General features: G+C 36.1%; 3 protein-coding genes and 1 long non-coding RNA gene across 8 annotated transcripts; all 4 read right to left on the bottom strand.

Annotated features, from left to right (window-relative positions):
- Nucleotides 1-5888: 5888 nt before the first annotated feature.
- LOC131631690 (transcription termination factor MTERF6, chloroplastic/mitochondrial-like) lies at nt 5889-8349 on the bottom strand. 4 transcript variants are annotated; one of them, XR_009292787.1, is made up of 3 exons: nt 7034-8349; nt 6609-6649; nt 5889-6217 (listed from the first exon to the last, which is right to left on the bottom strand). XR_009292787.1 is itself a non-coding variant. In XM_058902461.1 (2 exons), the coding sequence occupies exon 1, from the start codon at nt 8202-8204 to the stop codon at nt 7077-7079; it is 1128 nt and encodes a 375-aa protein (XP_058758444.1). In that variant the 5' UTR covers nt 8205-8349; the 3' UTR covers nt 5889-6217; nt 7034-7076. The 4 variants fall into 4 exon arrangements, 2 of the variants coding, with proteins under 2 accessions (XP_058758444.1, XP_058758450.1); XR_009292788.1 differs by having other exon boundaries at nt 5889-6214; XM_058902461.1 differs by lacking the exon at nt 6609-6649.
- A 1348-nt stretch (nt 8350-9697) lies between these two features.
- Nucleotides 9698-13153, bottom strand: LOC131631682 (uncharacterized). 2 transcript variants are annotated; one of them, XR_009292783.1, is made up of 6 exons: nt 12960-13153; nt 12464-12628; nt 10753-11808; nt 10561-10666; nt 10219-10298; nt 9698-9876 (listed from the first exon to the last, which is right to left on the bottom strand). It is a non-coding gene; the product is annotated as an uncharacterized LOC131631682 (long non-coding RNA). The 2 variants fall into 2 exon arrangements; XR_009292782.1 differs by having other exon boundaries at nt 12464-13153.
- Nucleotides 13153-13758, bottom strand: LOC131595231 (uncharacterized). The gene has a single exon (XM_058867552.1). The coding sequence runs from the start codon at nt 13756-13758 to the stop codon at nt 13153-13155; it is 606 nt and encodes a 201-aa protein (XP_058723535.1).
- An 8831-nt stretch (nt 13759-22589) lies between these two features.
- Nucleotides 22590-24194, bottom strand: LOC131595152 (uncharacterized). Its single transcript, XM_058867470.1, has 2 exons — nt 23565-24194; nt 22590-23329 (listed from the first exon to the last, which is right to left on the bottom strand). Exons 1-2 carry the CDS (start codon nt 24078-24080, stop codon nt 22925-22927), a joined length of 921 nt encoding a protein of 306 aa, XP_058723453.1. The 5' UTR covers nt 24081-24194; the 3' UTR covers nt 22590-22924.
- Between the last annotated feature and the right edge of the window lie 1089 nt (nt 24195-25283).

Raw genomic sequence — 25283 nt, 5'->3', positions numbered from 1 at the left:
GCTTTACAGGACTTTTGATTAAAGATTATGTCATAGTCGTTGTCACTTAATTAACTTATGGACAACAAGTTATGTGTTAATCCTTCTACTAATACAACATTAGTTATGGAGGGAGAATTATCGTTTCCAATTGTTCCAGAACCGATAATCTTTCCTTTTTGATTTCCTCCAAATCTAACGTCTCCACCAGATTTAAGCTCCAGGCTTTGGAACATAGACTTTCTTCCTGTCATGTGTCGCGAGCATCCAGAGTCCAGGTACCATGACTTGTGTTTCAACTGTGCTGCTAAGGATGTCTACAACATATATTATTTTCTCCTTAGGTACCCACATCTTTTTGGGTCCTTTGGTGTTAGTGTGCCTAAAGTTTTGTTTGAACTTATGTCTAGCATGAATTTTTTCAGAATAAGAAGTGTATTTAATGTCATGTGTGTGACCAAATTCAAATTGGGTGTGTAAAGGTTTATATGTAATAACCATATCATCAACAGGTTTAATTTGATATGGTTCTTTCCCTTTGGGTGTTTCATAACCAATTCCTTTTTTGTTATTTCTGCTAACACCATACATCATTGAAGCCATTTTGCTTCTGTCTATGCTTCTAGCAAGAAATTTTTGAAAACCAGAGTCATATTCTTTTAGAATATCTTTCGAACTTGAAGCAGTATCTGAATTAGAGATATTTTGAATTTTTAATTCCTCTATGAGTTTAAGATTACTTTCTTTAAGTTCAGAATTTTCTGCTTTAAGTTTCTTAGTTTCAACTACAAGACTATTTTTAAGTTTCTTGTATTTGATTATGAGTTTACTATGCTTTTCCAGAAGTTCTGATAAGCTTTCTACAAGCTCATCTCTAGTAAGTTCATAGAATACCTCATCAATTTCTGATTCAGAGCCAGAGTGATCTCCTAAGGTAGCCATTATGCTAAGTTAGCATGTTCATCTTCTAAGTCAGATTCAGCTTTAAAAGATTCTGAATCATCCCATGTGGCCATCAGAATTTTCTTCTTTTCAAATTTTTTCTTAGGCCTTTCTCTCTGCAGCTTGGGACAGTCATTCTTAAAGTGTCCTGGTTCTTTATATTCATAGCAGACAATGCTCTTTCTGCTAGGTTGCTTATGTCTAGAAGATTCTGCTTTATTTTCTGGTCAACTGTAGTTTCTGAATTTCCTTTGTTTATGCTTCCATAATTGATTGACTCTTCTGGAGAGAAGAGATAACTCATTCTCTTCTTCTGATGCAGAGTCACTAGAGCTTTCTTCTTCAGCCTGAAATTTTCTAATATATTAAAGGGCAACAGGCTTACCTTTCTTCTGAGGCTCATTTTCATCAAGTTCTATCTCATGGCTTCTTAATGCACTGATAAGTTCTTCAAGAGATACATTATCTAGATTCTTTGCATCTTTGAACGCAATAACCATTGGTCCCCATCTTCTAGGTAAACTTCTGATTATCTTCTTGACATGATCTTCTCTGATGTACCCTTTGTTCAAAACTCGCAAGCCAGTAGTTAGAGTTTGAAATCTTGAGAACATGGTTTCAATGGACTCATCTTCTTCCATTATAAATGCCTCGTACTTCTGAATGAGGGCCAGAGATTTTGTCTCTTTAACATGAGCATTTCCTTCATGGGTCATTTTGAGAAACTCTAAAATATCATGTGCAGTATCTCTGTTGGTGATTTTTTCATATTCTGCATGTGAGATAGCATTCAGTAAGATAGTTCTCGCCTTGTGATGTTTTTGAACACTTTCTTTTATTTGTCACTCATGTTTTTTCTATCAATATTTTTACTGGCAACTACAGGATGTGTGTAACCATTTAACACAATGTCCCATAGTTCAGCATCTTGTCCTAGAAAGAAACTTTCCAATCTATTTTTCCAGTACTCAAAATTTTCTCCATCAAACATAGGGGGTCTTGTAAAATCATTTTTGTTTAGCTCATTTTCCATAATGTTTTCCTTCTGGATCTTTTACTGACACTGTTAAGTGTTTGCACCCAAAATCAAGTGCTCTGATGCCAATTGAAGGGTATTAAAACACTTAAAAAGGGGGTTGAATAAGGGGTTTTCTTTTGGAAATAAAAATTCAATATATTTTTATCCTGGTTCGTTTGAACTCAAACTACTCCAGTCCACCCGTCAAGGTGATTTCGCCTCTCTTCGTCAAGGACTTAATCCACTAATCAAAACTTGATTACAATTGGTTCACGAAGGCAACTGCCAACGTCTTCTTGAGAATCTTAACCACTACTTGGTTACTCAAGGAACAATATACACCGTTTTCTTGAGAATCATAACCACAACTTTGTTACTCAAGAAACGTTACAACAATAACTTCTAACTAGTGAAGTTAATGTTTCTTAATCTAAGCTATATCACGACTTTGATTTTTTACTATATTTAAGTACAATGAATATGATTTTAGAATGATAACATGAGCAAAGTATTTTCTTTCAGCATATGATTTTTCGTGAGCAGCTCTTGCATAATCTTTTTCAAATTATCTTCTATTTATAGCCTTTGGAAATTTGTACGTTGCTTCCTCGTAAGTTGTTCTGCAATAAATATTGCGTGTCATCTTGGTTTTGTGCTTTGCATGCTTCTTAATATTTGTTCCTCATAAAGGCTCCAGTCGTCTTTTAATCATTATGTCTCTAACGGTATTTTATCTTGTATCAGAACTTTGCATTTTGTGTTTCCTTTTCTTCACAACTTTTGTCTTGACTTTGTGAGAATAACTTCTATCAGAATTTTTCTACAGCGATTGGTGCATTCAGAAGTTACTTCATGTATTAGAACTTCGTGAACTTCAGCGTGACTTTACATTCTTTGTTTGTTCAGCTTTACATAAAGTCTGTGTTCTTATGGTACTTGAGTTAGAACTTCTTCTGAAATAAGAAACATATAATTAGAGTACCACATTTACTTATACAAAATTTATTTAATTGTTATCATCAAAACTCTAAGATATAATTAGAACCAAACTATGTTCTAACATCTTCTAGAAGAACACAAAAGAATATGACGAAGAAAAACACGTTTTCTTTGAAGCCACCCATGAAGAAGATTATTTGTGAGGTAACAATCTAACGTATAATCAAATGTTTAAGTTAGTTGTTAAACTTAGTACAGAGAATGAAGAATTAGAAATAAGCATCGCAGAGTATAAAGATTATATTGATCTTCTAGAAAATAATAATAAAGAGCTTGAAAATGAAATAGATGAGATCAAAATACAATCAATTAAATGTGAAACACGTGTTTGGTTGAAAAGTGAAGTAAATAGCTATCATGAAACACTAGGTAAATTTACTAAGAGGAAAGGTATCATATTTATCAAATCAAAGAGCTTCCTATAGTAAAAATAACTTAGGTTATCAACCTTATAAATCATTTATCAATATTTTCCATGATAAAAAAGAAAACCTAGTGTCCTACTTATAAATGTAATTTTTGTCATAAGCTGCTTGATCATTTAGAAGCTTTATGTTATACTAAACCGCGTGATTTAAAATGGTCAAAGGGAAATACATTAAGGAATCTTGAAATCACTTACACACATCGATCCAAAACAATTAAGGTACCAAACGTGAAAACCTAACTTGTTTTGAAAGAATGCTTTGCAGCTTCGAGAGCTTAATTGTAAATTAAAAACGTTAGGGTTAAATATGTTTGTGATCCTTATAAATAACCCAAAATCTGGTTTTAGTCCCTCTAAAATTTTCCTTCAAAGAATGATCATTCTAAAGTTTTTCGTCCAAACTTTTGTCCCTGCCGTCTATTTAGTCTAATGTAAGATGACGTGTCACACCATGGTGCATGCCACGTCACTGAAAGTCAACACTGCAAAAAATTAAGTTTGATTGCAGGGGTTTCAAACCTCCATAAATTTGAGGATTCATTTTGTTACATTCCAATTTTTCTTTACCTACAAATGTCAATATCAATTAAATTCGTAAATCAGATGTTCTCCCTTCTTCTTCTTCATCTTCTTAACTGCATTGTCTTACTCAACTTTGTTTTTTTTTCACAAACTTATTTTCCATTAATTGTCAATAATCAACCACTACATCAAAATACAAAACCTATAATTTTTAAAGTTGAACTTGCACATGCCTAGATGCAAAACCCCTATAATTATGCAGGAACTTACTGTCAGATCAAGCACATTTAGTTCCTAAATAATGTTGGTCGCCATGAAATATTTGGGTGCCTAAACACCTAGAAATTTTCTCTCTAGGCATCTCCAGAATTTGGCTACCCATAACAAAGTTGAGTTAACAATTTACCACACTAAGACATGAGAACATACATGCACCTTTCAGTCATTTTTTTAAATAGGCAATTTGTGCCTAGCGGGATTTGAACCTGAGACCTTGAGAGGAGAACACCCTTAAGACCCAAACTTTCACCACAAAGCCACACACACATTTCAATCCTTGAAGAGAGCATAAATTTAGACGAGACATTAACATAAACATATGGGGTGCAAAAACAAAGGTGGAAAAGGATTCTTGAGAGTGATTATTGATTTGATTTCTTATTGTTTTTTAATAGTTTTATGGAGGTTTGTTACCCCCTCAATCTAAATAATTTTTTGTTGTTGACTTTAAGTGGCGTGGCGTGCAAACGTGTCATGCCACATCAACTTCCGTTAAACCAAATAGATGGCAAACTAGGAACGAAAAACTTTAGGAGGATCATTCTTTAAAGGATATTTTTATATAGACTAAAACAAGATTTTGAGTTATTTATAGAGATGAAAAATATATTTAACCCAAAAAATTATACAAAGCATTAGTTTGAAAGTTCTACCAAAAGATGATTTTGATGTTCTTGATGGATGAAAAACTCTGAAAAATTTTAGTGGTACTGTTTTATCACTCAAGGAAAAAAATGTTCCGAGTCAACTCTTGTATAAAGGGATTCATTAAAAATGACAAATTTTCGATGTGTGTTTTTGTTCTCTTCAATGGAGGAAAGTTTTATATAAAAAAAAGCCAAATATCATAAATTTCTTACATAATTTGTTGGGTATTTGTGAAAGAAAATGTATGCTCTAACAACACAATTGCTGCAAGGACTACTGCCACACTTTCCTGCAGACAATTTATAAAGGTCATGTTCAAGTGAAAGATAAAGAGCATATGAATACTCATGTGGTGCCATAGTAAAAAGTGTATTGAAAGGATGATAATGTGGTCCTATTTATAGACTCAATTGTCTAACTAATTGAGTAACTAACACTATATTTATTTACTTATTTATTTATTTATGATCTTCTTCTAACTACCATTATGACTACTACTCATCACTTTATTTATTTACTTATTTATTTATGATCTTCTTCTAACTACCATTATGATTACTACCACCAACGTCAATTGCAACTTCAACCACAATCGACCATCTCTATGATTATCGGATCACCACTTTATCCACTTAAAATCTCTGCTATTGCCATTGTAACCATCACTATCACTTAGACCAATGTTAACCACCACTGATCACCACAATTGACTACCGCTATAACCATCACTCTGAACACCTGAAGCAATCACCACAAAAGGGAAGGTTATTTCAACACCTACTTCACACAAACAACGATCTTAGACACTAACTCCTTTATCTCGAAGTCTATCTCTAGTTAAGATACACTTATGACAAACATGCCACAAAAAGTGTCACCATCCTAGGAAAGGGCTAATGTTTGGAAAAAGTACTTTAGAAAAATTGTTCAGACATAAGAAAAATTGTTATATCCACTTTCTATGCATTTAAATAATCTTTATAATTATAAACTCTCCATCTGTTCCAGCATGTTGCATAGTGCATATCAATGTTTAAAAAGCTGGTAAATGATCCATAATGATAAAGAAGTTCATTTAAAAGACAAATAATAGTCTAACAATGAATCATATATGGCGTACTAGTTACCAACATATCCATTCAAATCAAAGACAATTACTACATCACAAGTAGAAAAATATCCAATTCTAACAGCATATGAACAGAAACTGATATGTCGCAAAGAGTACGCAACAATAAGCTCACAAGTTTATTGCCCGACAACAACAACCACCAAGTCTTATGAAGTCAGCTATCACAAGTTCATTGTCCTGCTCTCATTATAATCATCAAGAACCCATTGATGTTATGTCGAATTCAACCCACACAAGTGTGCCAAATGGTCATCCAAGCTAGAGCGAGCTGCTAAAGAAAAGTAGAGCGCAATATTCGCTTATTCATAGATTTATGTGAAAAGCAAGAACACAAGATATAAACAGTGCACTGCCTATCAGATTGAAACCACTCTGCTATCTGTTTTTCTTGAAATAGATAATATAGGATTAAAAATTGTAATTTTATCAAGGCCTCATATATGTTTTTCATTTCAGACAACAAACAAATTCTTGAAGCAAAAATGACTTGTAACGGTTCAAGGAGAAAAAATGGCATGCACAGATATGCAAATAACACAATCCATAAGAAGTTATGGTATCAGCAACAAGGACCTGGACAGATCCTCAAGTTACAAAAAACAATCAATAATCTTAACTTCTTTATGAACGGTATTTACAACTTCACTTAAAGGGTGTGTTACCTCAAAGTATTTCGACATTTGTTCATCCCAATGCAGCAATGCTATAAAGTTGTAATAATTCATACATGAGTTGGCTACATGAGTTGATACTGAATCATAATTCATAATGTCCCTTCAAGAATTAAGTTTAGGATTCTGATAGATAGGACCCAAAATATGTAAAGGAAAACTGAACTGTATTGATACTGAATCACTGAACCAGAAAGATGAATCCTGTTACATGGTATATTAAAGAAACTGAAGTGGACATATAACAATCCACCTCTTAAAACATATATTGTAGTATGGAATAAAACAATCATATTTTCCAACCACAGAACCAATTATTCTCTAGTGTCATATACTTATTAGTTTTAAAATAAAACAAAACTAGAGAAATAAGTCATAACTGCAATGTACCAAAAGCTAAAAAGGTTCCAACTTACTGAGAAGAACACACATAATATGAACTCACAACTTATCCAAACACTATAAACTAGCATCCTTCCCCTGATATAGCCTTAATAGCTTAGAAGCTTCTTCCTCATAACAATTCACATACTTTTTCATGAACAACTCGTCCGAGAAATTAAACGGCGTATACAAACTAGCACTCTTCTTCACCAAACCTTTAGATAACAGATACCGGACAACAGAAGCCCTCGGAATAAGCCTTTTCTCTAGACTAAATCCAAATAGATCCGGCGCTGCCAAGAGCACTGCAGGATCCCAACCAAGCTGCTTGATCCAAAAACTCATGACCGCGTTGAGTTTCTCCGCAGACCGTAGCATAATCTTAGGGTTCTTTTTAAATGCATGCAAAATCTCATCTTGGGACCAACCCCATTTCTTCAAGACATCAACTTTGGCATCCCATTGGGATTTAGTAATACCCCTTTTGGCTAATAATGCCACACAAAAATTGTATTTTGAAGGATGAAACCCTAATCCCTTAATCTCCTCCGCAACCTCCCTCAAATCAGTAGAACAAATCACAGAAGGTCTAGTACTAAGCAAATGGTAAATACTAGAATGATTAACCCCAAAATTGAGTAAAAACTGAACATTAGGTTTCATGCGAATATCACTGATTGAAGCCGGACAAATGATGATTGAAGTAATAGCTTTTTTATCAGAGGGACAGAAACCTCGTACCAATTCAAAAGCGGGGATAATGTGTTTCTCGAGGCTTACACGGAGGAAACGAGAGCTTCTGGTGACGGCGGCGACTATGTCGGAGGGGGAAGCGCCTTTGGAGGCTAAAAATTGAAACTTTGGGAGAATGGTTTTGGTGGGGTTGGAGAGGATGAGCTCGGGGTTCTTGAGGATGATGGACTGGATGTGGTGGTTGGAGAAACCGTGGGCTTTGAAGAAGGCGATGACGGAGTTGGGTTTTTCGGGGGTGGTGAAAGTTAAACGGAGTCGTTTGGATGCTTTGAGAGCGTCTTGTGGGGATAAGCCGCAGTTGTTGGTGAGGTAGGATATGGTGAAAGATTTTTGGTCGGAATCTGAAGTGGTGGAGAAGGGAGTGAGAGAGTGAAGAAGGTAGTGAGATTTTGGAGATGAAGAGAGATGGTTGAGGTAGACAAGAGCTCTGAGACGGTGTGAATGAAACATGATATCGGAGGGAGATTCAACAGCCGGTGCGGACAGTGTTTTGGAGGCGTCTCTCTCCTACGATCACCGGATACAATCACATAGAATTGGAGTGAAAATTGATTCTCTAACAGTGGAGGAGCTGAATTGAATTGATGTCAAAATAGACAAAACTGAATAATGGTGGTAAAAAAAAAATTTGTTTTAAAATAAATTATTGTATAAAGGAATGGCTAATATAAATTGAGGGTATTTTTGATATTAATTATTTCATTTTTGCTTTTTATTTTTTATAAGATTCATTTTAATTTTTTTGGTTAAAGTCAAAAAACAGAATTAATTAATTTAATTATAATAATAATCTTCATTGATTTAAAATTAATTTATATTTATTAAACTACTAAAAGGTTAAATTAAGTTATTTGATAAAATGAATTTTTATTGAGTGTTTTTTAATTAGGGGCATTTTGGATCCATAGGCCACAGGTAAATTTTTGGTAATAGCAAGCATCATTTTTATTAGTTAAATTCTTTTTTTATTTTAATAGTTTTTACAAAAACTCAAAATATGAATTTTTTATAAATATTTATATAAAAGGTTAATGGAGATGCACTAATAAAAAAATTTACACAGTCGTCTAATAAAAAATATGTCAAAATAACTCAAATTATCCAAAAATTATTGGTGTTTTTGCAATGGTTTTAAAGTTATAATATCTGAGTTTCATAGATATAAATGGCACTTAAAGAATGTTTTTTTTTATAATATCTGAGTTTCATAGATATAAATGGCACTTAAAGAATGTTTTTTTTTTTAAGACCATTACTATGTACAACGTGGGATTCGATGGAATCTAATGTATATATTTTGATGAGTTGTATGGATATTTAAAAAATATAAGTAAGTTGTTTAAGAAATTGAAAAATATAAAATAATATAAAAATTTAGATAGGACCCATTTGAAGAAACTAAATGAGTCGGATGGATAATAATGCTCTAAGTTGTTTTAAAACATCACTGTCAAATTTTCTAAGTTGCTCGCTTTAAACACTAGTAATATAGGGGTGGACATCGGGTCGGGCCGGTTCGGGTTCGGGCCCAAAACCCCAATCCGGCCCAACCCTCGGGTGACAAATACAGGCCCAATTCCGACCAGAATATCAATCGGTTTTTTCGGGTTCGGGTTGAAACGGGTTCGGGTATCTATGTCGGTTTATTTCGGGTATTTCATTTGCATTTGCAGTTGGGCCAATTCAAAATCCAGCCCAAATAGTAAAATTCAATAGTTTTTTTATATTTTCTTTAAATTCTTAGTATACAGCTTGTATTTGGATCACTAAAATTTCAAAAACCCAATTTGAATTTTATTTTAATTTTATAAATAGAAAAATTAACTGGTTTTTTTATAAAAAAAACTATTGATTTTTTGGATAAACTTTCATGAAATTGGATATTAAATCATCCAAAAAAAACTGTATTAAATAACATTACAAATGAAACTAAATCATTACTGCATAAATCAAATTTAATAAAATAAATACAAAACTAAATCCAATACAAATTAGGAATTAACTAAAATATATTAGAATCTAACACCAGTCTTTGAATGAATAAGTAGTAGGTGCATGATAATTTCCTATTCAATGTTAGACAGGAACAAAAACAAGGCCTATTGAAACAATAACTCCATACCTGCACAAAAGAAAACTTATCAGGAGAATAAAAAAAGAACCTATAAGTTCATGTAATTTGTGAATTTTTTTAATCAAAATTAGTTTATAAAACTTAAGCCATAAAACTTCAGTTGTTGTGAAAATAAACTTATGCTCCCAAAGACCAAAGACCATTAGTCTCTTAAAATCTGAGGGCTTTTGTAGTCCAACCAAAGGGCTCATTTTTCTACATTAGAAAAACATATAATTTTTGCAATGAATTAATCTTGTATTAGAGAGGGGCTCATAAGACACAGTAATTTAACCTGTCCAATAACATAAGAAATTAACCTCTTAATTAAATTTAAGAGAAGAAATTAACCTCTTCTTTAACCTCTTTTTCCTTTCAAAAAGTTTCTCCTCTTCTGTGGATGGATTTGGGATCAGTGAATGAAACTTAATCTGTCACCCAGTAAATCCAAGTATCCAAGTAAAAAAAAAAAGAAAAGAAAACAACTCATCAAGAACAAGATTAATACTGCAGGGAAGGATACAAAAAATAATTCTCAGACTCTAAATAACCATAAAGGTGTCATGCAAAATAGATCTAGACCTAAAATTATCAAATACAACTTCAAGAATAATAACCAGTAAAGACCAAAGATCTAGACCTAAAATTATCAAATACAACTTCAAGAATAATAACCAGTAAAGACCAACTCACCTATAAACTAGAAAAAGTGATACCTCCCGCAACACCAGAAGGAATGCAAGAACATCAATATGAAAGAACAACAAGTATAAAGAAGATAGAAGCAACGATCTGCAACCTGGCAAGAGTAAAAGTAAAAATTATCAAAAAAATCAAAGAGAAATCATGACTATCATAAGGGAAAAGGTAAGATAAGTTATATACCTGAAGAAGATCACTTTGATAATCAGATAGAAGATTATAGAAACTCTCAAAACATCCGCTTGCAACCTCCTTTCAGTTCACAAATACAACCTTTAATATTGTGGTCTTTTTCTAAAATTTGGGTGTTAGGGTTTGATTTTTTTGAGAGACGAAGAGAGATTGAGCGGAAGATGAATGTGTTTATGATTGAACTAGAGAATATTGTGGTGGTAGTTATGTTTTTTCACAGATTCGAGCTGTAACAGAGGAAAGAAGAAGGGGGCGGCGAGCGGCTACACGGAAGAAGAAAAATGAGGGAGAGAAATTGGTGTTGGTCTCCTCAAACCCTAGCTAGTGTTAATAAATAATAATTATAATAATAAAATATAAATTGGACTCGGTCGGGTCCGGTCACCGATGGGCCTAATATTATCAACCGAACCGAACCGGAATAAACCACTAAAAACCGAGCCAGTCACCCGTATAACCCGTAGACCCGATATGAACCGAACCGAAAATTTTAATTACGCTCGGACCGGTCGGATACTCACGGTTCGGAAACTTTTGTCCACCCCTAACTAGTATGATTTGATGGAATACACGTTATTTATTGATTGCCTGTGTAAAATATCATTGGATCTCCTGTTTTCTCTTTACATAAATATCATTTAAAGAAATCGTTTAATAGTGCCTAGCCGCTGTATTTAGATTTTGACAATGGTTTGTTGCCCTTTGATTAATGATTTTATGTCTTTCAGCAATACTTCTTAGACTTCACATGATGTTGTTGTAAATGCTGCAAGTTTAAAGAATAATTGTTCCAAGTCCAAGGCCCTCTTTACTATTGATATCCCTAAAAATAGATTATGATATATATTCCATTTTCTCCATCAGCAACACTATTCCCTTATATAACTAACTTTGATCCCAAGCTTGCTGCCAGCTCACCCTTCAATTCACTGCATCTTTACCCGCTTCCTTTGATACACTCTCCATATTTTGGGTCTGTCCATACCCTCTTGATCATTCAGCCCAACTCCATTTCCATCACAATTGACTAAATTTGAGAAAATGTTACTGTAAAGAATCGGAAACCAATTAACAGTTTAAACAGTATTTTGAATCAAAAAATACTCAAAAATATAATACACAAAACTAAAGAGGTCATCATACTTAATAGTTAAAAAACCTAAGATAGATAGTTATAGAAAAGACAACAGTTTAAAAAACAACAGCAATTAGCAGCCACTGCTACAACCGATATTGCTGACAGTGGCTCGTGGTCCACTACGCTATTCCAGCTGTGCATACTATCCAACTCCCTCACCACTAGACCAATCTTAGAGGTTTGAGATCTAGCTAATTTGACTCTAAACAAGAAGAATCTCATTACTTTTATTCATGAAAAGGGGAAAATTTTGAGATGTGATAAGTCAAGGAAATCTCATTACAAACAATTACATGATAAGACTTTCAGGTAACTATGAGCCTAGAACTATGACTTGTTATAAGGGGCATTCAATTTTGTTCTAGCATTGTTAGAGTATGTAATCTTGTACTATAACACCAAACAACCATAAAATAATGAAACATTCTAACTTTGAAGATACATAATCCTAATTATGTAATTTACTTATACATACTATTGACGATATTCAAGATAAATGCTATATAAGTGAAATCCCAAAGCCTGGGAGATAGTATATTCCATAATCATCTCACGGAATCATACCTCAAAAAAGATTGCATTTGCCGAGCCATGCCATTCTATGCCAAATCACCCTCCAATTTCAAAACACACTGCATATTGTTAGGACCAATAAATTAAATTACTTCCTCAGAAATTTAAGAAAACTCTAGATTCTGATATGACCTCTGTTCTTGTTCTCAAGGCACTCTGCAGCAATATCATACATGTTCATCAGAGTTCTATAACACCGTGAATAGTTTAGACGTTTTGAGTTTTCATAGCATTTAAGCACAATCAAACAATGAGCATGTGTACAGGAAAAAACCATGTCAGCCCAAATGATTGTGCAAAAGTTTCTGAGAACATACTCTTGAAGCAAAAATGACACGCAACAGTTCAAGTTGGAAAAATGGTATGCACAGATATGCAAAATAACACAACTCAAAAGAGATTATAGCATCAATGGCCTAAAGGTATTTCACTATTTCGACATATTTGTCCATCTCAATGCTATAAATTTGTAATAATTCATACATACCTATATAGAAAATAAAACCTTTTTTCTACTAAATAGAGTCGGCTTCATGAATCAAACCAAATCATAATGTTGTGACCTCAATTAAGTTTAAGCATACTGATAGATAGGACCCATAATATGCAACGGAAAACTTAATTGTTTTGATAGAAAGATGAATTCTGTTACAAGGTAAATTAAAGAGACTGAAGTAAATTCACAACTTATCCGAGCATTGTATGCTAGTATCCTCCCCCTGATATAGCCTTAATAGCCTATATGCTTCATCCTCATAACAATCCACATACTTTTTCACGGACAACTCATCAGACAAACTAAACGGTGTATACAAGCTAGCACTCTTCTTAATCAAACCTTTGGATAAAAGATACCGGACGACTGAAGCCCTTGGAACAAGCCTTTTCTCTAGACTAAATCCGAATAGGTCAGGTGCTGCCAAGAGCGCTGAAGGATCCCATTCAAGCTCTTTGACCCAAAATTGCATCACCGCATTGAGCTTATCCGGTGACCGTAGCATAAAGTTATGCTGTCTTTTAAAGGCATCAAAAATGACATCTTCAGAACAACCCCAACTCTTCAAGGCATCAACTTTAGCATCCCATAGTGATTTAGAGATACCCCTCTTGGCAAGTAACGCCACACAAAAATTGTACTTTAAAGGATGAAACCCTAATTCGTTAATCTCCTCCACAGCCTTTCTCAAATCAGTAGAACAAATTACAGAAGGTCTAGAACTAAGCAAATGGTAAATGCTTGAACGAGTGACACCGGAATCGAGTAAAAATTGAAGATTTGGTTTCATTCACATATCACAAACGAAAGATGGATAGGCAATGATTGAAGTAATAGCTTTTTGATCAGAAGGACAGAAACTTCTTACCAATTCAAAAGTTTGAATAATGCGTTTCAGGCTTGAGCCGAGGAAATGGGGGCTTCTGGTGACGGTGGCGACTATGTCGGTGGGAGAAGCCCCTTTGGAGGCTAAAAATTGAAACTTTGGGAGAATGGTTTTGATGGGGTTGGAAAGGATGAGCTGAGGTTTCCTGCGAATGATGGATTGGATGTGGGGATTGGAGAAACCGTGGGTTTTGAAGAAGGCGATGACGGAATTGGGTTTTTTGGGGGTGTTGAAATTGATGCGTTTTGATGCTTTGAGAGCTTCTTGTGGAGATATACCACAATTGTCAGTGAGGTAGGATATGGTGAAAGATCGTTGATCTGAATCTGAAGTGGTTGTGGTGGTAGAGAAGAAGCTGAAAGAGTGGGATTTGAGAAGACGAAGGTAACATTTTGGGGTTGAAGAAGGTTTATTTATGGAAGAGCTCTGAGTTGATACATGAGTGAGATGATTCAGCAAAATTACAACAACTGCCGCAGTAATTTGGGGCCTCTCAGACCGCTTCTCCGTCCACTTTATCCACCTATATTCTTCCATATTTCCATTATAACCATTACTCTGAACACCGCCGATGATTACTAATATATTCACTATCAATCATCACTTAACAACCTACTTAACAACCTTCAAATGCCACTTATTTTAGAGGATTTCTTTATTGACCTCATGTGGGGTGACCCCAGTGAAATTCTCAACTTATCCCTGCTTCGGAAATGTTTCTCCGAAGTTTTTTTTTTTTAAGAATTTTTCAGATTTCGGAAATGCATCTCTGAAAACACCAAAAAATTGGTGTTTTCGAACATGTATTTCCGAAATGCATGAAATTTCAAAAAATACGTTGGTTTTAACAGTCAGGTATTATTTCGGAAGTACATTTTCGAAATAATGTGTTCATATACCATTTTCCCTCCTTCACTATTTCATCATTTTTCTCTAAAATAAACCCAAACCCTCTCCAAAACTTCCATCAATATCGATCCATTTTTCGTCTCAAAATCAAGTTTCAAACCGTTGATCACGTTAAAGGGAGCATAGAAAGCTACAATTTGAGGTAAACATCTCTCATTTCATCCCCTATTTCACTACATTGTTGCTGATTTCTGTGATGAAAACTCCGTCAGTTCGAAAATTCATTTCCGAAATAAGTCAAATTATTCAAGAATTATTGGTGTATTTCAATGTGGAATTCGATGGAATCTAATGTATAGATTTTGATGAGTTGTATAGATATTTAAAAAAGGTTAAATAAGTTTTTGGTCCTATAAATATTACAGTTTTCATTTTTAATTTCTCTCTGCCTTTAGGCAACGGATTTTAAAGAAAAAACGTTGCCAAAATCAGCTAAAACCAAATTGAAAGTATAAGATAATATAAAAATTTAAATAGGATCCATTTAAGAATCAGTTTGATGGATAACACTCTAAGTTGTTTTAAAACATCATTGTCAAATTTCCAGTTGCAGCCAAACTATCTAAGTTGCTTTAAACACTAGTATGATTCGATGAAATACGCGTCGTTTATTGGTTGACGGTGTAACATATCATTGCATCTCCTATTTCCTCTTTACATAAGTATAATTTTTTTAAAAAAAATCGAAAGAAATCGTTTAAAAAAAATTACTCCGACTATGATCTGAAAATTGAATTGAATGAAGCCTATATGTATAGACAACATAATTGTGGCCTAGCCGCTGCATTTTGTTTTGACAATGTTTTTATGTCTTTCAGCAATACTTCTTAGACTTCACATGATGTTGTAAATGCTATCGTGATGCTCCAAAAGTGCGTAGGAATCTTTCAAGTACGGTCAAAACAATTTTTTTAAAAGATCCCTAAAAATGCATAAGGTGAATTGAGAATCTCTCTTCTTTCTAAGGCTACACATGTGTTCAAGAGAAATTTCAATAAATTCAGGAATGCTGCAAGTTTAAAGATTAATTGTTTCAAGTCCAAGGCCCTCTTTACAATTGATATCCCTAAAAAATAGATTAATACATATTCTATTTTCTCCATCAGCAACACTATTCCCTTATATAACTAACTCTGATTCACTGCATCTTTACCTGTGATGGGTTTGTGTATAATTTTATGAAGCAGAAGATGGAAATTATGAATAGAACAGTGTAGAAAAACTGTAATTGTATTAATAAGGAAGAACAATTACAATTAATAAAGGAAAAGCAATTCTGTAACAAACTGGTAGTGGAGCTACCAATTCCGTAAAGCACGTAGTGCTCCCAAATCACTAAGAAAGTGACCCCACCAATACTAACTGAATTCTTAGCTAACCTTCTATCTCTCTCTGTTACTCCTTATAAAACATTCCTTCCATGCACTCTATGCACTACACAGCCACGTCATCAATCTTCACGCCTTTCCCCCTCTTCCTTGAGTAAACTCTCCATATTTTCGGTTTAGGCCCAAAATCAAAGCCCATTCCATGATCCACGTTTCTATCAATACTCTCCTCCTTAGAAATAGCCTTGTCCTCAAGGCTAAACTCTGGAAACTGCCCACGTAGAACATCATCATCTTCCCAAGTTACATCATCCAGAGACTTGTTCTGCCATTTGATCAAACTCTGATGCACAGCCACACCACCCTGCATAGTCACTCTAGACCCCATCACCCTATCTGGATACACATCAACAGCATCGGTTATCTCTAGCTCTTTAGGGAGCTCTCCTTGAACTTGATAATTCCCAATGGCCTTCTTAAGCAAGGAAACATGAAACACCGGATGAATCCTTGATTGCTCCGGCAATTGCAACCTGTAAGCCACTTCTCCCACTTTGGCTAACACCTTGAAAGGCCCATAAAAACGAGCAGCGAGCTTTTGGTTGATCCTCTTCACAACTGACTGCTGTCTATGCGGACGAAGTTTTAAGAAAACCCATTCACCTACTGTAAAACTCAAGTCCCTTCTCTTCTTGTTAGCATAGTTTGCCATCTGTTCTTGAGCTCTTTGAAGATGTAATTTGAGTTGTTTGAGAGCCTCATCTCTCTCACTCAACTCTAAAGCCACAGCAGCAACTTTAGTCTCATTGGTCAAGAACCTCACTAGACTAGGAGGTTGTCTCCCATAAACCACCTCAAAAGGAGTCTTTCCAATAGTCACATGGTATGTGGTGTTATACCAAAATTCACACCATGAGATCCAATATGACCAAGTTTTTGGTTGATCAGAAGCAAAACATCGTAAATAACTCTCCAAGCACCTATTAATCACTTCCGTCTGTCCATCCGTTTCAGGATGATATGCAGAACTCATCCGTAATTTGGTACCTTGCAACTTAAATAACTCCATCCAGAAATTACTCACAAATAAAGGATCCCTATCACTGATGAGGGACTTGGGAATTCCATGTAACCTTACTATCTCCTTGACAAATAACTCCGCAATTGACTTAGCAGTATAGGGATGCTTTAATAGTATAAAATGACTATATTTAGACAATCTGTCCACAACCACTAAAACAGCGTCATAACCCTTGGATTTCGGCAACCCCGTAATAAAATCTAATGATAAATCTTCCCAAACAGCATTGGGAATAGGGAGAGGTTGTAGCAAACCCCCTGGTGTAGTAGCCGCATATTTCTGTCTCTGACAAACATCACAGGCTCTAACAAAGTCCCTAACACTTTTCTGCATTCCGACCCAATATAAATTAGCTGCCAATCTTCTATAAGTTCTGTGAAATCCAGAATGTCCTCCAGTAGGAGTATTGTGGTATTCTGCCAATAGAGTAGGGATAGAAGGAGAGTTGGGAGAGATGACTAACCTTCCATGATAAAATAAAACCCCTTGTCTGACACAGAACCCAGGTTTAGCATCTGGGTGCACTTGTACTTCCCGAACCAGTTTCTGAATTTCTTGGTCACTAGTCACTTCGTCTAACAGCTTCTTGCTATCCACCCACGTAGGATAAGAAACCATGGTGCTCATTTCAACTTCATCATAACATCTGGACAGAGCATCTGCTGCCCTATTCTCCAAGCCTGGTTTGTATTTGACTTCAAATTGATAGCCAAGTAGTTTGGCTAACCAACACTGTTGATCCGGAGAAGTCACCCTCTGTTGCAAAAAATGTTTCAGACTTTTGTGATCAGTATAGACTGTGAATTGGTTACCCAATAGGTAGTGCCTCCAGTGCTGAATACATAAAACCAACGCCATTAATTCCTTTTCATATACTGATTTAGCAAGGTTGCCATCAGATAATGCTTTACTGAAAAACGCCACTGGTTGTCTCTGCTGCATCAGGACTGCCCCAATTCCCCTACCCGCTGCATCACATTCAACTTCAAATGGTAGGGAAAAATTAGGAAGGACCAGAACTGGTGGTGAGGTCATGATTTGCTTCATCTGCTTAAAAGCTGTTATAGCCTCTGCACCCCATACAAAGTTGTCTTTCTTTGTGAGTTCAGTCAGAGGTTTTGCCACTTTGCCGTAATCTCGAATGAACTTTCTATAGTATCCTGTGAGACCTAAAAATCCACGAACCCCCTTCACATTTTTAGGTTCAGGCCACTCTAATATACATCTGACTTTCTCTGGATCTACAGCAACTCCTTCTCCAGAAATGATATGGCCTAAGTAATCAATTTGTGTACAACCAAACTTGCATTTAGATTGATTAGCAACAAAACAATTTGCCAACAACACAGTTAAAACCTGCTTCAGATGGTCTTGATGTTCCCGGATATCTTTACTATAAATTAAGATATCATCAAAAAATACTAAGACAAACTTTCTTAGAAATGGCCTGAAAATATCATTCATAGTGGCTTGGAACGTAGCTGGGGCATTCATCAGCCCAAATGGCATCACAAGGTACTCATAGTGACCATTATGAGTTCTAAAAGCGGTTTTGTGAATATCATCCTCATGCACCCTAATTTGGTGGTAACCAGACTTAAGATCAATTTTTGAAAAAATAGTTGCTCCATAAAGCTCATCTAATAATTCATCTACTATGGGAATGGGATATTTATCTGGAATTGTGGCTTTGTTTAGAGCTCTATAGTCCACACACATCCTCCAACTCTTGTCTTTCTTTTTGACCAAAATCACAGGGCTTGAATAAGCACTCATGCTTGGTCTGATAACACCCGCCTTCAGCAATTCACTCACTTGCTTTTCAATCTCCTCCTTCTGGTGGTGTGGGTATCTGTAGGGCCTCACATTGATGGTTCCATGATCATGACATAACTTAATCTTATGCACTTGGGTTCTTTCTGGAGGTAACTGAATCTGATCTCTAAACACTTCATGAAATTGCTCTAGTATACCATTCAGGTCTGATGGGACCACCGTTGTACTTTCCTCTCTTTGAGACCACCACCAATCTGTTCCCAACCTCCTTTGTTTGTCTTCAAGGAATGTGTTCAAGTAGCTCTGTTTTTCTCGGCCTTGACCTTGCAATTTCACCAACTGATCCTCATACATGAATTGCATAGACAAGATTTTCCAATCCATCACCACCTTCCCTAAGGTACTCAACCATGACACTCCTAACACCATATCCAAACCCCCCAACTCCAACACCAGAGCATCCACCCTCACCACCATAGGTCCCAATTTGATGTTGACTCCTTTGCAAACTCCCTTAGATACAACTTTGTGACCATCTCCCAATTTAATGGTCTTCGCAGCTCCTGGAGTAATGGTGAGCCCTAATGCAGTAGTGACTTGGGGCGAAATAAAATTGTGGCTTGCCCCACTGTCGATTAACACCAACACATCAACATTTTCGATTTTCCCTTCAATCTTCATAGTATGGTGTTCTCCCATACTCCCCAGCACTCCCATGGATTTGCATTCTACTTCACCCTCCTCTTCACTCTCAGAATGCACAGCTTCCATCGTCACTATCTCTCCTTCATCATTCATAGTCTCTCCTTCTCCCAAAATCAACACTCTTAGGGTTCGTTCAGGGCACTTATGGAGAGTGGGATGAAACTTTCCTCCACATTTGAAGCATAAACCCTTTGCTCTCCTTTCCGCCATCTCATCGTTGTGCAAGCTTCGTACCCCTTTCCATTTTTCCGACGACCCAGAACGGTGGTCGTTCTCACTCTTGCGAGCTGTTGATGCGAATGACGAAGTGGGATTTGTGTTAGATCCGCTAGAACCCGTTTTCTGTCCCGGGTTTGACCCACCCGCGATGAAGGAACGGTTTAGGTCTTTGGAATTGGACCCGTTTCTATTTTTTAAGAACCCAGCCCAATCACTTCGGCCCAAGCGTTCATACCCTGCTTTCTTTCCACTACGACGCTCTTCATCTTCATCTTCATCCTTCAATTCTTCTTCCACGTCTTTCGCAATCCTCATCATCTGCATACGATTTTGAGGATTCAGGGTTCGAACTCTCCTCCTAATCTGCGGTTTCAGACCACTCATGAAATATCCCAGGTATTGTTCCTCCGGGAGCCTTCCCACCTGCGATGACAATAACTCGAATGCTTCAACAAACTCTTCCACACTTCCCTTCTGTCTAAGAGTAGACAATTCTTCAAAAGGATTCTCCAACCTTCTTCCTCCGTATCGTGCGATAAGCGCCCGTTTCAACTTCTCCCATGATAACTCATCTTCAGTTTCCATCAAAAGGTTGAACCAATGGATGGTTGCACCTTCCATGCTTAAACGCGCTAATTTCACACGCATATCATCCGATGTATTTTGCACATCGAAATAGATCTCAGCACGAGTGATCCACGCCACCGGGTCGTCACCTTCAAACAACGGAAGTTTCACCTTCTTCCCTGCAAGGCGAGACTCACTCTGTGATGAGTCACCCACAGAGTGCTCCTCCTGAGTCACTACCTTTTTCCCCACTTGTTTACTCAGCTCCGTCAGAATCAGGCTCTGTTGTTGCATTTGTTGAGCGTGTTGCTGCATTTGCAACGCCAGCTCTTGCAGCGTCGCCGTTACATTCCCTACCTGTGTCTCCAAAGCATCAATCCGATCACCCATCTTAGGCTTCCTTGGCATCTACAACCTTCGATGGTGGTGTGAAATTGATCCGGTAGGTCGGACCAATTGATGGGTTTGTGTATAATTTTATGAAGCAGAAGATGGAAATTATGAATAGAACAGTGTAGAAAAACTGTAATTGTATTAATAAGGAAGAACAATTACAATTACTAAAGGAAAAGCAATTCTGTAACAAACTGGTAGTGGAGCTACCAATTCCGTAAAGCACGTAGTGCTCCCAAATCACTAAGAAAGTGACCCCACCAATACTAACTGAATTCTTAGCTAACCTTCTATCTCTCTCTGTTACTCCTTATAAAACATTCCTTCCATGCACTCTATGCACTACACAGCCACGTCATCAATCTTCACGCCTTTCCCCCTCTTCCTTGAGTAAACTCTCCATATTTTCGGTTTAGGCCCAAAATCAAAGCCCATTCCATGATCCACGTTTCTATCAATCTGCTTCCTTTGATACACTCCATATTTTGGAGCTGTCAGTACCCTCCTCATTTGTTGCGACTCCTTGATCATTCAGCCCAACTCCATTTCTATCACAAATGTTAGTGTAAAGAATCGGAAACCAATTAACATTTTAAACGGTATTTTGAATCAAATAAACAGCCTAGTTTACTTTGGCGAACTAATGAGGGAAAAGAAACACCAGATCTCTAATAATTTGGCATATATCATGGAGGTAATGATGTCTAAGCCTAGGACCTATAATGTTAATCTCGGATAGAGCTGCGTAGAACCAACCCACTAAAATGCTAACTGTCATAGCGGTATACAAAGTAAACATAAAATACTCAAAAGGGTCACTGAATCCATTTCCCAAAAATAGAATACACAAAACTAAAGAGGTCATCTTACTTAATAGTTAAAGAACCTAAGATATATATAGTAATAAAAAAGACAACAGTTTAAAAAAACAGCAATTAGCGGCCACTAAAACGGCTGTAGCCTAGGACCTCCAACTGTGCATACTATCCAACTCCCTCACCATTAGACCAATCTTAGAGGTTTGAGATCTAGCTAGTTTGACTCAAAACAAGGAGAATCTCATTACTTTTATTCATGAAAAGGGGAAATTTTGAGATGTAATAAGTCAAGGAAATCTCATTACAAACAATTAGATGATAACACGGTTAGGTAACTATGAGCCTAGAACTATGACTTGTTATAAGGGGCATTCAATTTTGTACTAGTATTGTTAGAGTATGTAATTTTGTACTATAACACCAAACGACCATAAAATAATCAAACATTCTAACTTTGAAGATACATAATCCTAATTATGTAATATACTTATTCATACTATTGACAAGATTCAATATAAATGCTATATAAGCGAAATCCCAAAGCCTGGGAGATAGTATATTCCATAATCATCTCACGGAATCATACCTCAAAAAATATTGTATTTGCCGAGCCATGCCATTCTATGCCAAATCACCCTCCAATTTCAAAACACACTGCATATTGTTAGGACCAATAAATAAAATTACTTCCTCAGAAATTTAAGAAAACTCTAGATTCTGATATGACCTCTGTTCTTGTTCTCAAGGCACTCTGCAGCAATATCATACATGTTCAGCAGAGTTCTATAACACCGTGAATAGTTTAGACGTTTTGAGTTTTCATAGCATTTAAGCACAATCAAACAATAAGCATGTGTACAGGAAAAAACCATGTCAGCCCAAATGATTGTGCGAAAGTTTCTGAGAACATACTCTTGAAGCAAAAATGACACGCAACAGTTCAAGTTGGAAAAATGGTATGCACAGATATGCAAATAACACAACTCACAAGAGATTATAGCATCAATGGCCTAAAGGTATTTCACTATTTCGACATATTTGTCCATCTCAATGTTATAAATTTGTAATAATTCATACATACCTATATAGAAAATAAAACCTTTTTTCTACTAAATAGAGTCAGCTACATGAATCAAACCAAATCACAATGTTGTGACCTCAATTAAGTTTAAGCATACTGATAGATAGGACCCATAATATGCAACGGAAAACTTAATTGTTTTGATAGAAAGATGAATTCTGTTACAAGGTAAATTAAAGAGACTGAAGTAAATTCACAACTTATCCGAGCATTGTATGCTAGTATCCTCCCCCTGATATAGCCTTAATAGCCTAGATGCTTCATCCTCATAACAATCCACATACTTTTTCATGAACAACTCATCAGACAAACCAAACGGTGTACGCAAGCTAGCACTCTTCTTCATCAAACCTTTGGATAAAAGATACTGGACGACTAAAGCTCTTGGAATAAGCCTTTTCTCTAGACTAAATTCAAAAAGATTCAGTGCTGCCATGAGCGCTGAAGGGTCCCAACCAAGCTGTTTGATCCAAAAACTCATGACCGCGTTGAGTTTATCTGAAGACCGTAGCATAATCTTAGGGTTCCTTTTAAATGCATTGAAAATTTCATCTTCAGAGCAACCCCAGCACTTGAATGCATCAATTTTGGCATCCCATTGTGATTAAGTGACAGCCCTTTTGGCTAGTAATGCCAAACAGAAATTGTATTTGGAAGGGTGAAACCCTAATCCCTTAATCTCCTCCACAGCCTTTCTCAAATCGGTAGAACAAATTACAGAAGGTCTAGTACTAAGCAAACAGTAAATGCTTGAACGAGTGAAACCCAAATCTATTAAAATTGAAGATTTGGTTTCATGCGAATATCACTGATTGAAGAGGGACAAACAATTATTGAAGTAATAGCTTTTTGATCAGGGGACAGAAAGTTGTTACCAATTCAAAAGCAGGGATAATGTGTTGGTGAAGACTTGCACGAAGGAAACGAGAGCTTCTTGTGACGGTGGCGACTATGTCGGAAGGGGAAGCCCTTTTGGAGGCTAAAAATTGAAACTTTAAGAGAATGGTTTTGATGGGGCTGGAAACGATGAGCTGAGGATTCCTGCGAATAATGGATTGTATCTGGTCATCGGAGAAGCCTTGGGTTTTGAAGAAGGTGATGACGGAATTGGGTTTTTCGGGGGTTTCGAAAGTAAATCGTTTGGATACTTTGAGAGCATCTTGTGGAGACAAACCACAATTGTTAGTGAGGTAGGATATGGTGAAACATTTTTTATCTGAATCTGAAGTAGTGGCGGCGGCGGCGGAGAAGAAGTTGAAAGAGTGGGGTTTGAGTTTGAGAAGAAGAAAATGACATTTTGGGGTTGAAGGAAGTTTGTGGAGGTATGGAAAATCTCTGTGATGCAACATGAGATGAGGTGATTCAGCAGATAAGAAGGAATATGTTAAAATGAGAAATAAGAGAGTTTTGAAACTAAGACACTTTCTTATCCTATAATTGTTAACTCAGATCCAGAGAATTGGTTGTTTTATGTGAAAAAAATTGTGTTTTTATCTTTTTGGGGCCATGGGTTTCTTTTTCTTTCTTTCTTGTTGGATTTAATCAATATATATTTTATCTTTTTGGGGTCATGGGTTTCTTTTTCTTTCTTTCTTGTTGGATTTAATATATATATATATATATATATATATATATATATATATATATATATATATATATATATATATATATATATATATATATATATATATATATATATATATATATATATATATATATATATCGGGATATGATCAAATGACACCAAGGTGTCAAACTTTTTTATGACACCAAATCTCAACCGTTAAAAAAATTGATCCAACGATCATATAAGTTTTTAAGAATTTAATTTTTTTTTATGCAATTTTAGTTTTTTACATATAAAATTTGTTTCTTTCAAGTTTCAGCTTTCAAGAAGCTTGTTTTCACTAGTGTTTACACAGATAGACATAGGGGTGGCAAAACGGGCTGGGGCCCGCCGGGCCGCTCGCGCACCCGCCAAAAAATGGCGGGTTGGGTTGGGACTTTAGGCTCGCCGCTCGTCAAAGTCCGCCCCGTCAAAACCCGCCGCCCGCCATACCCGCCCCGTCAAAGCCCGCCGCTCGCCAAAGCCCGCTCCTCCTCCAAAATTCACTCTTTTTTTTAGTTAATTCTAGTAATTGCAATTCTTGATGGTTTATTTTATACATTTATTTATAAATACATGTAATATTTTTTAAGTAAATTTGTTAAAAAATTACTTTTATAAAAAATTGTTTTAAAAAATAAGTGAAAAGTTTAATTAAAAGGTAAAATAAGTTTATTAATCTATTAAAAAAAATATAAATAAAAATAGGCGGGTAAGCCCGCCGCCCGCCAACCCGCCATCTTGGCGGGGCGGGCATGAATTTTATGCCCATTTTACTTGGCGGGCATGCCCGCCCCGCTCGTTTTTTGGCGGGCATAAGGCGGGGCGGGCGGGGCGGGCGGCCCGTTTTGCCACCCCTAGATAGACATATGGGAATATAGTAGTAGTTTGAAAGGTGTAAGGTAGAGCTAGTTTTGGTTAAATTATTAAAAAATGGAAGTTCGGA

The sequence above is a fragment of the Vicia villosa genome, linkage group LG1 (genome assembly GCF_029867415.1).
Source record: "Vicia villosa cultivar HV-30 ecotype Madison, WI linkage group LG1, Vvil1.0, whole genome shotgun sequence".
Taxonomy (NCBI): domain Eukaryota; kingdom Viridiplantae; phylum Streptophyta; class Magnoliopsida; order Fabales; family Fabaceae; genus Vicia; species Vicia villosa.
The sequence above is the reverse complement of the archived record's forward strand: the minus strand, read 5'-3'. Positions and strand labels throughout refer to the sequence as shown.

What these genes read in the sequence shown, in the direction of transcription:
- LOC131631690 (XM_058902461.1), bottom strand. Translation starts at nt 8,204, where the DNA reads ATGTTTCATTCACACCGTCTCAGAGCTCTTGTCTACCTCAACCATCTC.
- LOC131595231 (XM_058867552.1), bottom strand. Translation starts at nt 13,758, where the DNA reads ATGAAACCAAATCTTCAATTTTTACTCGATTCCGGTGTCACTCGTTCA.
- LOC131595152 (XM_058867470.1), bottom strand. Translation starts at nt 24,080, where the DNA reads ATGTTGCATCACAGAGATTTTCCATACCTCCACAAACTTCCTTCAACC. An exon ending in TCAAAAAGCTATTACTTCAA is followed by an intron (nt 23,330 to 23,564) that starts TAATTGTTTGTC and finishes ACTTAATCACAA; the next exon opens with TGGGATGCCAAAATTGATGC.